The following is a 14,954-nucleotide window of genomic DNA, read 5'->3' on the forward strand; positions in this document are numbered from 1 at the left end:
ACAGCTCCTGGCCATCCTCAAGGTGATAGGCATCCTAAGCCCAGTTGCTTGTTTGTTTGTTTTCCTTTAGGGTCTACAAATGCATGAATAAACAACACGACGTTTCTTGTGTGTGCTTAAAAACAACAAAACACAAAACCAAGAACAGCACGGTGGCAGGGCGGTAGTGGCGCACGCCTTTAGTTCCAGCTCTCAGGAGGCAGGGGCAGGAGGAGCTCTGTGATTTCAGGGCCACCATGGTCTACAGAACTAGTTCTAGGACTGCCAGGGTGACACAGAGAAACCCTGTCTTGAAAAACCAAAACCCAAACAAGCCAAACCAAACCAAAAAAAACCCCAAACCCAAAAAATTCAAAACTCACCAAATATGGTAAAATAGAGCAAACTTTACCTCTGTAGCCAGGTATAGCTCATAGCTGTTGGGCAGCCGGCTTTCTGTTCCTCCCTGTGGTGCTGACTACTCAGGGAGTACCAAGGAGGAACCCCTCCAGAGTTCTTGTCTCTGGCCTGGCCCACTGTCAACACTTCCATTGGGGCTCCTCTGTGCTGTAGCCACTGTCAGGAAGCCCCATTTAAGAGGCACAGCCTGTGTATGAGGGCTGCAGCTTGTTCCTACTCTCATCTGTCTGTGAACAAGTGGGCTCCCTTCACTCTCTCTCCATATGAAGAAAGGCAAGGCTTCCTTGTGCCCCCAGGACCAGAAGCTGGGGTTTATTCTCAGCAGCAACATTGCTAGTTCTACACAGGTTCCTGGGAGTCACCAAGCTGCAGTCCATCATGGCCGCCCTAGCTTACCTTCCTGCCGGCAGTGCAGGGGTTCTGATGTCTCTGTATCCATGCTAGCACGTGGTATCTTTGTTTTGGTTTTTTATATTAGCCAGCCTAATTAGTAAGATGCTGTGGTCCTGCTTCTTAGAAAATGGCATCATACTTTGTAAATGCAGCTTGTCCTGTGTACTCAGCGTTGGCCTCTTACTAACTGTGTGAACCCTGCAGTTTCACTGGCTGTCAGTTTTCTATTAACATTGCTCTTGTACATAACTCTGCAGAAGCAGCCACTGTCTGCGCTCTGCTGCTCTGCCTGAGTCTTCACTCTGCTGGCCGATCTTGTGGCTGCTCCTCCTCTGTTTTTTTCTGTGGTTTTAAACAGAACCTCTGCTGCTTCTTAATTCTTTCAGTTTGAGACTGAGCTTCTAACTGCTGCTATGGAAGAAAGGAAGGGGGGGGTGTCCCTGCGTTCTGTGAAGGCTTCTCTTGACCTTTTGTTTGCTTAATTAGACATTTACATATTCACAGGGAACCTCTCCTAGCTCTGGCTGCATTTTGAGAGCCTTCAGGCTCTGCAGGCAGGGTTAGTTCACCTTCATTAGGAGTTGCACAGGGAGCAGGTTTGTGGAAGTGCGAGGGCGTGCTTGTTTGGGCTTTTCTCTTACTAAGGAAAAGGAAGCCTGCTTAGCTAGTACCAGGGAATCTTGTTTCAGAGCCCCACTTCTGCAAGCCCCAGCCAGCACATCCAGCTTCTGCTGCATGTGCTGAGGAACTGACCCCACTTTTCCTATCTGTGGTGGTGCCTTTGTTTCCAGATGAAGGGGAGACTGAGGCCCAGAGATGTGGATCCACTGGGTCTGTCACATGACCAGCAAGATGCAGTGTCAAGGAGAGGTGCTTACAGTGTGTCCTCTCTACCCTGCGGTGTTGAGCAGGACCAGAGCTGCATGAACCAGGCCTGCCAGCTGTGGCACTGTAGCTCTGTGCCTGAACTTGTAAGCCACTTGCAGAGTCGTCTGTGTACCGGACATCCTCCTAGGAGCCTCATGCCCTTGGGAGCCAGGACAAAGTGGGAGGAAGCCTCTCCTAAGAAGAGGTACAACGGCTCCTTGTGCTCTCCAGGTCTCAGTCATCAAGAGATCCCTTGACAATGGCCTGGCTGTGTGCTCTTTCCACTCTAGGACAGGGAGCTAACTGTAGGAGCAGGGCTGCAACATGGCCCTGGTTAGCAGGTAGGAACAGACGTGAAGGCCGAGTGGAGACAGGAAATGCTATTTCTTAGCCCTGGAGAAGGGACACCTGTGCATTGCTGTGAAGAAGAGACTCTAGCTGCTATTTGGACATGGAATAGTAGGAACCCTACTCCCCCGGGAGCCCTTTCCTGAAGGTCTTCCTCACAGTGTCTGGGGAGCTCCTTCCTGAAGGCCTTCATTATGGTGTCTGGTGCTGCCTGTCTTTGTTTCCCTTGCAGGTGTGGAATGCTGTGGACTCGGGGCACTGCCTGCAGACCTACTCTGTGCACAGTGAGGCAGTAAGGGCTGCACGGTGGTCTCCCTGTGGCCGGCGCATCCTCAGTGGCGGCTTTGACTTTGCCCTGCACCTAACAGACCTCGAAACAGGTGTGTCCTGGTATCTTAACTGTCCCAGGTCAGCTGGCAGCCCCCTCACTGGGGAAGCCTCTCCAGAGGGTCCTGACTGCAAACGACCCCTGGTGATGGTGTGGCAGGGGCCTCACAATGGACTCATTTCCCCAACTGGCATGCAGATCATTTGCCAGAGGCACCACAGCTGTCTACAGAGCATTGGAATCAGTCCTGTGCCAGTCAGCGAAGGACAGAGCCAAGGTTGTCTCAGCACCAAGCTGTAGGGCCGGATAAAGTGGCAGCTTTTTAATCAACTTGTGCAGTGTAATTGGGACCAAAATATCACGGTGTCCTTTAGTTGCCATCAGTTTAGAGTCCCTGTCAATCCGTTCAGTGGAACCGAGTTTCATAGGGAACTGAGTGTTGAGAGGGGCTCTTCCCAGTGTAACACTGACAGGCACCTGGGCAAGGGGGTCATGTGGGCATATCCTCAGGAGCCCTCCATCAGGCAGGGAGGGAAGAGAAGCCAGCTAAAGGAGCTTTCCTGGGCAGGTTGTAGGCATCAGTCTTGGGTTGGCCCATTCACTGACAGCAAGGAGGACAGCAAGGGGACCATTGGACATGGGGTCTAACCCACACTGCTGAGCTCAGAGCAGGCTTCCTGGACTTTTTACATGACCTTTGGAATTGTCATCATTGCTGTCAGCAGCAGTGGGTGTTATTTTCTAGGTGAGAAGAGGTCCAATGCCTGACAAGTTAGAGGGCCATGGCATTAGGCAGGTAATGACAAGCCTGGGGTGGTAGAGGATCATGGTCCTGTTTGTGTTACAGCTGGGAGGGCCTGGAACTGCAGCTGGTATCATGTGACATGTGGCTCAGTGAAGGGGAGACTGGGTGCTGTCCCTTCAGGTTTGGTGGACCATGGAGGGCAGCATGCTGGCAGGGCTCCAAGGGTCTCTCATGTGCAGGGTAGCTAGAGAGAGGCGTGGTCCTACTTTTGAGAGCTGCCATCCTATAGGGAGTGATGGAAGGCGCCTCATCCTCGTCTGTGTGGGCGCTAATGTATTGAAGAGTTCTTTCTGTTACATTACTTTGTTACTTACGATACACCTAGTGTGTAAGACCTGTGTTGGGTATGCAGGATGTTTTTTGTCCCCAGAGAGGACAGAGTTGATGGGTTGTTGAGAGCTAGCCCGGCCTCAAGGAAGGCCTCTGACCCCTAGATATGGCCTCTCTTGAGGAGTGAGGATAGCTGACAGTTTCTGTCTATGTCCTGGCAAGTGTATGTCCTCAAGGGTGTGGCTATCTTGGTGGTCTCTTTGTCCATTGCTTGAACAGAGCTGGCTCACATCCGTGTAATTGGACAGCTGAGGCTGGCCTCTGCTGGGTCCTCCTATCCCGAATAATGAAGCTCCCAAGGGCTGCCAAGGTGGGCACCCATATGTCTGCACACCTGTCTCTGGCCCCATGTTTTGCTAGGACCACTCTTGGCATGAGTGCAGCCTGCGATGGCCTTTGTCCGGCTCTGACTAGTCTCGCTCTTTCTCTTCCCCAAGTCTGGTCTTCCATTTCCTTCCTCTGCCTCTCCCGCCCCTGGTCATTTGGCTTTTTCATTTCAATCTAATTAGAGCGCCCTGCCAGGAGAAGGCAGCGCAGGGCGTTCTCTCTGCAGTGCTTTGGGAATTAGTCACTCGGTGCCCATTGTCATTAATGGGAATTTGGCGCCAAGGCCATTTATCCTGGTGTCCTCAATCAATACAGTTAAAAATCTGTGGGTTCTAAAATGTCAATACCCGGCCTGAAATATGGAGGGCCAGCACCATTTTATCTCGTTAATTTATAGTTCTGACGGGCTGTTGGCTTACGGAACAGCCATGAATCAACACTTAATCAAATCTGCTCACAGATTAATTATTTTTGGCGCTCCTGTTTCCGTCTGCAATCTCCCTAACGAACGTCTCTGCTACATTAGGCACAGGCGGCCTCAGGGAACACTGGCAGACACCACCCAGGCCCTGAGTGTCATTGGCTTTGTGCGTGACCTGTCCTGCATACCAATCAGCTAGTCATCTCCGTAGAGTCCCTCTGGAGCTTGCTCAGCTCTGAAGCCTCCTCTCGCAGATGTCAGCCCCTCGAGTTGCACCTCTTAGTGGTGGGTGGTAGCTCCTCTTGGCACCGGGATGGCATCCACCTTCCCTACCTGGGGTCTGAGGTGGGCGTGTAGACCCACAGTGTAGCCCTCTGAAGAGCTCTAGGAAGTCATGACGAGGGCCATCTGCCCTTCTCTCTGGGATGCTCATTGTCCTGACTGTGTCCTTTTGTGTCCATGTCCCTGTGCCCAGAGTTGGGTCATGGTGGGTGAAAAGGATTGGCCAGAGGGAGCTGCACACTAAAGGGCCACTTCTTTCCTGAGAAGTGTTTTCAGCTCCATCCTGATTACAGCTGATAACACACACACACACACACACACACACACACACACACACACACACACACACACACACACGGAGTGGGTAGGTAGGTCTGCTGTCCAAGTCTTTGCTGTAACTCTGCTGTGCCATTTGCCACGAGGCCTGTATTGAGCTGACATAGATAAATGTATTAGGCCCTTTGCTTGGGTGACATGCTTAGTCCCCCCCACTTGCCTCGGAGAACACTATCTCTGTCTCCATGTTTTTGATGCAACAATTGAGGCTTCGAATGTTTGGTGACTTCCTTGAGGTCGCCCAGCTGTTGGTTGGCTTGGGCTTATGGGGCTGACAAAGGTATCCTGTCAACACATGGACTAGTATGCCCTCCTCACACCCCTCCCTGCCCTGGACGGACTACCTTGGCCTCACTTTCGGGCAGGATGCTTGGCCTTCTTCAGGCAGTGGCTCAGCATCTGCAGAAGAGAGGCCCTGGGGGGATCGAGCGCCTGCAGGGTCTTGCCTGACCCCTCTGATTAAGTGGCCAGCTGGAGGATGCTTCTTGAGCTGTTGACAGCTGTGCTCCAGTCAGAACAGGGTCAGCCCTGACAGCTCCAGAGCTCTCGGCATAGGAAGAGTGAAAAGTGTCCAAATGAAGGCCGTGGAGAAGAGGCTTTAGAGGAGAAGCCCTGCAAGAAGGCTGTGTCAGGCTAAGCCTCTGAAGTGCCACTAGCTCCCACTGGTGCTTAACGTCAGTGCTGTGCCACAGCCAGGGCCTCTGTAGGTCTCGAAGCTCTGCGGCACACTCAGGTCTCCCCAGTACACTTCAGGAGGACCTTTAGTGCCCCTGAAAACAGAAAGGAAACTGCGCTGGCTGTTACAGGCCCCATGGATAGGCTTGCTTTCAGACTGGCGATTGTGTCTATTTCCCACTGTAGGCCCAGTTATACTGCTGGTGTGTCTAGCTTGAATCGATGATGGTCCCTGGCCTTTGACCAGTGACTAGCTGTCCACCCATACCTTTGTTAGCCATGTCAGAAGACCCTTCCTCTAACCCCCTTCTGCATGTGTCTGCCATCTGTGACCCCTTCTCCTGATAACTCAGCACCCTTTCCTTTCACTGGCTCCTGTCTAGGGAAGGCCTCGTCTTCCTAGACCAGTCTCGCCCATAGCTAGGACACTTGTGCCAGCCCTCCTTATGAAGAAGGTGACACCCAGGCCCTGACATGGTTTTATTGATTGAAATGGGCTTACAGTTGCTGTGTTTCTCCTCTGTGTAGGCAGCAGCCATCAATGAACAACTGGTCCTGCTTAGGTTAGGCCCTGTTTGTTGACTGGCCCTGGATCTGAACTCAGTCAGGCCATGTTTGCTGTTAGTATGGTGGCTTATGTGTCTCAACAAAGCTGCTTACAGCCAAACACAGCTGGTTTGCAAGCTAACTTCCCACCTCCTAATTTTAAGAAATTCAGTTTTGTCCAGATAGATAATTGGAAGTGGCTGGGCTTGGAAGGAAAAGGATGGTGGCAGCTGGCAGCTCCCACAGCCACCATCCACGTGGCCCTACTGTCTGTCTGGTCTAGGACTTGCTCCCACAGCCACCGTCCATGTAACCCTAACTGTGTGTCTGATCCAGGACTTGCCCCTGCTTTTGCTTTGGCCCTACTGTCTGTCTGGTCCAGGGCTTGCTCCTGCTTTTGCTGTGTCTACTGTCACAGCCACCTCTGAAGGGCAGTTTTGAGCATGGCTTTGCAGTAAGGAAAAGTAGGTAAGCCTACCCAGCCCTCAGCCTACATCCTGCCTGGCCTCTGCCCACTTGCCAACATGGCCCCTGCTCCTGCTACACAGAGGTTGATTCGAAAGTTAGCAAGCTTCTTTTCTTGTTAACTTTGAGTCAGAATGGTTAAATTTACAGCTGGCTGAATACTTCCCAGAGGATGGTGTAACGATATTGATTTTAGCGAAATGAGTCATACGCCTGCTGCCTGGGAACATAGGCTCACTTACACGGGCCAACAACACAAGCTTTCCCTGTCAACATTTTCCCTACACGTTCCTGAGTCTGTGGCTAGGAACAAAGAGCTACGGAGAAGGAAAGGTCACGAGACACTGGCAGATCTGGAGGTGGGATGCAGACAGAGGGATTTTGGGGTCAGTCAAGCCAGCCAGTGTCTGTGTGGCTGGCCATAGGGCCAGATGTCCTCTCCCTCACCAGACTCCCTTTCCACAGCTCTGAGATGCAGATTAGTTCCTGCCATTACCCAGGATTGCTGTGTGACAAGTGCAGGATCCAGACAGACCTGCAGGACAGACTTACTGTACGTGATGGTTCCCCTTCCCACTGGTGACCTCAGAGTAACTTAGCCAAGGTGAGCTCCGTGCAGTGGGCATGGACGTCCCTTCTGTTTTGTAAGGACCAGTACTTGGTCCTTGATCTGAAATGCCATTGATGAGCCAGGGATGGTTTGGGAGCCAGACATGCTGAATGAAAATGAAGGGTCTCCGGGTCCTGTAGCCTGCCCGACCACAGGGTCCCCTGAGGCAGCATTAGGCTGGCAGATGAGGTTTCCCTGGCTACATGAGTCACTGCCTCAGGGAAGCTTGACTTCTCCCCCAACTTAAGAAAGGAAGAGGCCCGGCTCCGAGGAGTTGCCTGCCCAGGGTCACCAAGCACCTCAGTGGTCCCGGATGGTGGAGCTGTGGAAGTGACATCGTGTGGAGAGCAAGCTCTGGGCTCCTGTGGAATCCTTGACCGTGACGTTGCTTTAAGGATGCTTTTACTCTAGGGCTGCGGGTTGAACTTGGAGCCTCAGATTCATAAGCGAGTGCTCTGCACTGACCCCTTCGGCCCAGAAACATATTTCCTATTTGTATCATTATTGATCCGAAAAGGAGAAGAAGCAATTTTTCTTAACTCCGAGAAGATCCAAACAGTTTTTATATGGGTTGAGCTCATTATAACCAGATCAATACAGCCAAGTGCCAATGGATTACATATTTTAAAGCTCAATTTCCTATAAGCCTGCAGTGAATAAACAGGCTTTCCTATAACAAGCAGACTAGCAAGATAGTCCCAAGGGGAAAGAAAGGTCTGTTACAGCTAGCCCAAGTGCTGAAGAAGCCCCGCCCAGGGGAGAACTGATGGACAGGGCACCATCTGGGAGAGGGGACAGAGTGCCACAGATTCCAGGAGAAAGACCTGCACCTCAAGAGTGGTTAGTGATCTCGGTCAAGCTTCTCCTTGCTGATTCTCTCCCAGCCTTTCTGCAAGTCTCCTCAGCAAAGGCAGAAGCCAGCTCAGGCCTGCCTCACATGAAAGCTGTCGTCAGTCTCCTAAGGTCCCACTGTTAGAACCCAGCCTCCTTGGCTTTAGCTTTTTAATTTAACCACAGATGACTCCAATAAGTCAGGGTTTAATTTTTCAAACAATTATGGCTCTCCTCGGTTGCTTCCTCTGGAGTGCTTCACATAGTACTGAACGATCGGTCCTCCCGACTGCATGACGCAGCAGTGAAGGACCAACGACAGTTCCATCACAGGCAACAGAGCCGGTCCAGGACCTGGGCCTCTCTGGCTCTCAGCTTATCTCTCACCCTGTCTCCAACACACAGCCAGGTGACAGTAGCTGTGATGCTGAGTTCTGAACTGAAGCCTTTAGCAGAATGGTTTCCCCTAGTGTCTCCCATTAGCTACCTGTTAGCTTATTAAGAATCTTTTAGCTTTGGGCCCTTTAACAAGAAAGATAGCAAAGTCCCAGCTCTTAGGAGTAGGAAATGCTCTCCACAGCCTCTTTCTAAGTGGAAAATTTTAGCCTTTCAAAGACAGATTTTCAGCATCTTTAGGAGTTGAGGGAGATGTTTTTCTTCTTACTTCAATCATCTCCTTCCAGCAGCTCAGTGCCCCTCCCCGAACCTCCCCATCCCCCCCCCCTGTCTTCAGCAAGGTTGTGTCACCCACCCTTTAACAAGCATCTTGTCATTTCAAAATGAAGAGCATGGCTGGTCCACACTGTGTTCCACAGACCCAGGAAAGCATCTGCTCCCCACAGGGCGAGCTTTCCTTTGCTTTGGGTCTGAGGATGGCCAGGAAGTTTCAGATCTGGGGGCACAGAGGGGAAGAGACACTCTTCCCATTCTCTTCGGTGGGTCATTTGCTCCCTGCGTGTCACTGGATGTCTGATCCCTGCCTGTAGCCTAAGGGTATGAAAGAGGTTCTGGAGAGATGGCTCAGTGGGTAGTGCCTGCCTCTCCAGCATGAGAACCTGACTTGGGACACCCAGCACCCATGTAAAAGCCAGGAGAGGCAGTCCCTGCCTTAACCCCACCCCTGAGGAGGCAGGGACAGGCAGGTGTCTGAACTCGATGGCTAGTGAGTTGATGGGCTCCAGGTTCTCAAAGAGTAGGTAGAGGAAGACACAGAGCATCAGCCTTTGGCCTCCGTTCTCTGCATATGCAAACGTGCACTCACCAAAGGGCGGGGAGAAAAGCTTGGGCTGTTGTAAAAAAGAAGAATAAACTGGAGAGAAAGCTCATTCCCAGTTAGATTAGCTCACTGCAGTGTTTGTTTGAGGTGTGGTGATCTAACAAGGCACCCAGTCCACTAGGGTCCCTGAGCAACAACAGGACGCAAAGCAAAACCAGAGCTGCGGCTTTAAAAGGCCGTCTCCCTTTCTCTACAGCCCAGCTTCTAACTCTGTGATCACAGCTCAACAGGGTCACGTAACCGAATGTGGGGCTGCGAAACATTCAGCAGCTGTCAAGGGCTTCTGAGTGTGCAGTGACCAAAGATTAATTCAAGCTCAAAGGCGTAATGGATCCAAGATGTTTCTTGCAGCGCTCACCCATATTGCATTTCATGGCTTCCCTGCAGCCTCAGTCTGAGCAACATCATGGGCGTTGTGCACTATGCCTGCCATTAGGCAGTGGCAACATCAACGAGACCCACCCTGGTGCCTCAGCTCAGGCACAAGGTTGTGTGACGAAGTGCAGTGCTGACCCCATGTGCAAAAAGTTTTGTGCTCTTGCTGAAAAGTAACAGCCCCATTCAGGGAGCTAAGGACTTTTAGTATTTTATATCCCTCTCCATGCAGATATCAAGTCAGGAATCTTTGGGCTGTACTGTGTTAGCGTTTGACTTTAAAGTTACTCTTAAAATCAGATCCAGCAAAAACAATGAAGTTTGGCCTGGGACAGAGTTTCCCTCAGTTTCTGAAATAGCTGTAGATACACTTCTGCTATTCTTAAAAATGGATCCATACAAAGTGGCATGTCTTTGAAAGTATAGTATATCCTGTGTATCAAATATAATTATTGTTTCTTTTTGTTGTTTATTTTTTGAGTTAGGGCCTCATTCTGTTGCCTAGGCTGGTCTGAAACTCACTGTGTGACCCAGGCTGTCCCGAGTCCTGGAAGATTTACTTCTTCATGTAAAATTAAAAAAGTAACCCATCTCATTAATGCAAATTTGCTCTCATCTTTAGCAAATAGTAAAATTATATATATATATATATCAAAGAATTGTTTTAAAGTTGTTTTTAAAGATTACTGTGAGCAAATATTTGGTCTTGGCACCTACTGTATATCCCTATATCCCTGAGGTTGCATGAGGATACCTTGGATGAAAAGGAGCAGTGAATGACAAAGGTTGGCAAACCCTCCTCTCAAGATTTTGTTTTGTGTCAGCTCACTGATTCAGCTAGCGTGGCTGGCCAGGGAACCCCAAGGGAACCCCTACGTTTCCATCTCCCCCTCACCCCCGCACCAGGATTACACGAATGTGCCACCATTCTGAACTTTTTATATGTGGGTGTTGGAGACACAAACTCAAATCCTAGGTCTTATATGGTAAACTTTATACTTTACATACTGAGACACCTCCCGGACCCTCCTCAACATTTAAAATTAATAACTATTATTTTTCACTCTAGAGAGGGTGTTTTGAAAGTCTTTTTTGTTTTGTTTTGTTTTTCTGTGCTGGCATTTGAGCCAACCACCCTGGGCGTAGTAAACACAAGTTTACTGCAGAGCTATGCCCTGGTACCTGAAACTGGGTCTATTTATTTATTTTTTTGGTGTTGCCAAAAAATGACTACAGTGTCATCGACTGAAGACTGTAGGTTGGGGTGGGAAGTTTAGCTCAGTGGTAGCCATGCTCGTTAGCACATTCGTGGCTCTGAGTTCAGTTTCTAGCACCAAAAGAACCCATTAAAACCAAAGCAACTCCTGGCCACGGCCCAACCTGTGGGGTTAGTGCTCTTCTGACCTGGTTTAAAACCTGTTAAATGAGCACTTCAAGTGGCTTTGCGCTGAGTTGCAGAAGCGTGGGGTTATAGTAGTGACACCTGGTTGCTGTGGGGTCTCCTATTTGCCAGAGAGAATGGGTTCTAAGTCCTTTGTGTCACTGGACAGTGAACAGCAGCCTGCGTCCCCTGGGTCACAGGCGGTCTCTGCCTTTACATAAGAGAAGGCATATGCGGCCCTGTTGCACTTCCGTGTTTCCTAGGAAGTTGTTGTGCCCTCGGGCTGGCAGTGCAGCGCGGCAGGTAAAGCTTCTGCTGCCAAGGCCGAAGAACAGGGACCTGAATGGCTGAAGGGTACACCCGACACCCACAGGCTGTCTGCCCACTGACCTCTGTGTGGACACACACTTTCACCCATAGGAATTAAAAAATGTTTTTAAAAAGTCACTTGATGCTCTCAATACATGGCATATTAAGGTGCATTTTAAGTCGGCTGTTTATTTTGCCTCACTCTGTAAGATATCCTGTTTTTGGTATTTTAAAATATGCTGATAAATGGGATTGGAGTGTTTGCCCAGTGGTTAAAAGTACACTATGTTCTTTCAGAGGACCAGCACCCATGTAGGATCTATAACTCCAGCTACGGGGAACTCAACTCCTTCTTCTGGCCTAGGCTGGTTCCTGCACACACACGGCATACACTCAAACAAGCACACAGAGAGATACACAATTAAAAAAGAAGAAGTCTTTAAAACCCATGTTGACGCTGTCCTGGTGCACCGATGCGTTTTGTCACTCACACAAACCACTTCAGGGCGGTAATACCTGCTTAGGTCCTGGATGGGGATGGGTAGGCTTCAGGACAGCGTCTCTGGCCATTGGATCTGTCCCTCTCCAATGTCACAGGCATTGGATCTGTGACTCTCATAAGCCATGATTGATAGTTTTCATTTTCTTACCAGACAAGCTGGAGCTGGTCGAGTTCTTACTCGGTGTATGGGGTCAGCAGACAGAGGAGGCCATCGGGGAGTGCTTCCCGCCCAGAAGGAGCAAACACAGCCTTCTAGGGCTCCGATGCAAACACACTGGTCTGACATTTCACCCCTGTCTTTGCCACCAGCTCTGTGCTTGTAGGTGCATGCATCTGTACGGGTGCATGGAAGCTGGTGGCCAAGCTGGTGCGTCTCTCACTGGGAGTAGCTGATGCTGTCAGACAGGCAGGCCTTCGGGATCTGCTGTCCCCACTTCTCTCCCTCATGGGTATTGGGGTTGCAAACAAGCATCTCCAAAACCATGTTTTTAAATGGGTTTTGCGATTAAACTCAGGTCCTCAGGCTTCTGTGGCAAGTGCTTTACTGACTGTCACCGTCCAGTTCCTTGGCTGTCAGCTTCTGTGTTCTGCCCTGCCACTACCCTGGTTCAGTGGAGGAACCCTGGTAGCCAAAGGCAGCTGAGATTCCCCTTCTGGCTGAGGAAGCCCTTATACTGTCTCTGAGGGAAACATGCCTCCTCCATGTTTCTGGCAGGTGCTGTCCCTGGTGCGTAAACCTGGCCCCTAGTGACGTGTCAGGAGACAAAACCAGACTCTTCCCTGTGAGGTGCCTCTCAAAGCTAGTCTGATTTCTTGCTGCAAGTTTGGGCACATGAAGTATGACAGATAAGAGTCCCATCAGTGCTGTAGGATGTACAAGTCATACCAGGCAGTGGGGGGAGTGCTGGCTTTAACTGTTCTTGAATGATGGACACTTCTGAAGTTTCTATTGCTTGCCTCTAGGAAGCCATAGTGACAGCTGTTTTCCACACCATATGTGTCTGTATGTGCCGGATAGTTACCACAGTGTGCACGGGGACTTGACAACTGTCTTCGATGATATGAAAAATGGCCAGGCCTGTCTCAAGTCCTGCAGAGCTAGTGAGACCCCAGTGAGCAACACCTGATACCCACTCAGTGGCTGGGCTGCTGTGCGGGCCGCTGCCATTTGTGGCCCAGCATGTCAGGTCACCCACACCTGCTGCACTCTGTAACAAATCTGTCTTCAATTTTAAAAGGATTGGAAGACCGATCCTGAAATAAATGCCAACCAACTCTGTGTTTAGATTTTAGACTCCTGGGTAAACAATCTCCTGGATTACCCACGCAGCCTGAGGAAACTCTCTGAACCTCCCTGAGCCTGTTCTCAGCCACGTGGGGGTTAGTTGGTGTATGGTTTAAATGAGATAATACAAACAACTCTCACGGAATGTGGGGCAGGTAGAGTTCTAGGATCAGCTGCCTGGATTAGCCTTGGGTCTTGTTGGATTTGACAGGAAATAGTAGTGAGCTGCCATCCCTACTGTGTTTCTAGGGGGGTCTATACTGGACCACGTAGAGTCCTACAAACCGTATGAACTGTGTGCAGAGCTGTGTGAACATTCCCCCTTTAAAATGCTTGCGATGTGAATATTTTCTCACTTTTTCTTATCTGTCTGTGTTGCAGGAACCCAAGTGTTTAGTGGTCACAGTGACTTCAGAGTCACCACCTTGAAATTTCATCCAAAAGACCACAACGTCTTTTTATGTGGCGGCTTCAGCTCTGAAATCAAAGCCTGGGACATGAGGACTGGCAAGGTGACACTCTTCTTCTCAGGCTGTCCTTTCATGCATGGGGAGTATGTGCATGCGTGTGCGTGCGTGTGTGTGTGCACGTGAGTGTGTGCATGTGTGTGTGTGTGCGTGAGTGTGTGTGTGTGCGTGAGTGTGTGTGTGAGTGTGTGTGCGTGAGTGCGTGCGTGTGTGTGTGTGTGTGCGCGTGAGTGCGTGCGTGCGTGTGTGCATGCGTGCGTGCTCGAGTGGGCCGATAGGACAGAGATCAACCTTGAGTTTTGAGACGTATCTCACTGGGACCTGGGCCCTGCCGATTAGGGGCGGCTGGCCAGTCAGGTAGATTCAGTGATCTACTTGTCCCTGCCTCCCTGGCAGTCAGTGTGCCATCTCATGCCACTACCTCTGACCTATGACATGGGTTCTGGAGATTGAGTTAAGGGATTTGTGTGGATTTGTTAGACTGACTAAGCCGTGCACTCAGTGCCAGCTGGGCCAGCCTTTCTCTGAGAGAATTTTCCTTCATAAGGTCAATACCTAGGGACAAGTCAGCACCTGTGTATCCCAGGCAGGACAGGTCGGGCCTCATCTGTAGTAAGGGCTAAGCCTCGGTTTTAGAGAGTAATTGTGAGTTGTCACACATTAAAGCATTCCAGCGCATTTGTATGCAGAGTGTCCCCAGGGAGAGTTGTTGAGTACCTACTGTGTGTGGAAAATGAGTCTGCCTGGACTTCTCCAGAAGATAGACGCTCTGGTGCAGAGAACATTCTGTGCGTGCACGTGTGCACGTGGCGAGCAGCACGGTGCTTTCAGCTTGTCACCACAGGGCTTCCTGGAAGAGGTGTTGGCCAGAGGCTCTTTCACTTCTTCTTGGGCAGGCAGAGGCACTCCTGGGCCCTGTTCTGCTTGCATGGACACTGATAGGGAGGAAGAGGCGCAGGGCAGCAGAAGGGGACTGGTGTCGTTGGGTCTGCAGTGCTAGGGGACAACCCAAAGGCATTCATGCCATCTGGGGAGACTGCACATGCCTCAGAGTTTCCACAGCCCACACCCATGCTGTGCCCCAGGCTAGCACTCCAGGAAGGTGGCGCAGACTGTGGAAGGATCATGGGCTTCTGAGCAGAACCTCCAGAGACCCTCGCTTCAGCATACTCGATGGGTCTCTTCCTTGAGACACTTTCTAAATGACAGCATAGAGCCCAACACTCTGCTTTTGCAAAAGAAGCTTTTTGCAAAAATAAATAAATCAATAGACACAGTGGAATTTTTGAAAGCACTACATTTGCTGTCTAGGACACAAATACACAATAAGTAGAAGGAAACATTTGATCATGGTTTGTAAGTGAAAAACTTGTAGTCAGGTATGGTGACACACACT

The 14,954-nt window shown here is 50.4% G+C and overlaps 1 protein-coding gene across 7 annotated transcripts in view; it reads left to right on the top strand.

Moving 5' to 3' along the window:
• Wdr25 (WD repeat domain 25) overlaps nucleotides 1–14,954 on the top strand; it is a 132,365-nt gene that overhangs the window by 83,781 nt on the left and 33,630 nt on the right. For 6 of the 7 annotated variants that reach the window (XM_063262013.1, XM_006240545.5, XM_039112407.2 and 3 more), the window contains 2 exons: nucleotides 2,240–2,387; nucleotides 13,473–13,603. The exons of the other annotated variant lie outside the window; for it this stretch is intronic. In XM_063262013.1, coding sequence (XP_063118083.1) covers nucleotides 2,240–2,387; nucleotides 13,473–13,603 — 279 coding nt within the window. The remainder of the gene's footprint in view (nucleotides 1–2,239; nucleotides 2,388–13,472; nucleotides 13,604–14,954) is intronic. 7 annotated transcript variants of the gene reach the window in all.

Source organism: Rattus norvegicus, chromosome 6, assembly GCF_036323735.1.
Source record: "Rattus norvegicus strain BN/NHsdMcwi chromosome 6, GRCr8, whole genome shotgun sequence".
Taxonomy (NCBI): Eukaryota; Metazoa; Chordata; class Mammalia; order Rodentia; family Muridae; genus Rattus; species Rattus norvegicus.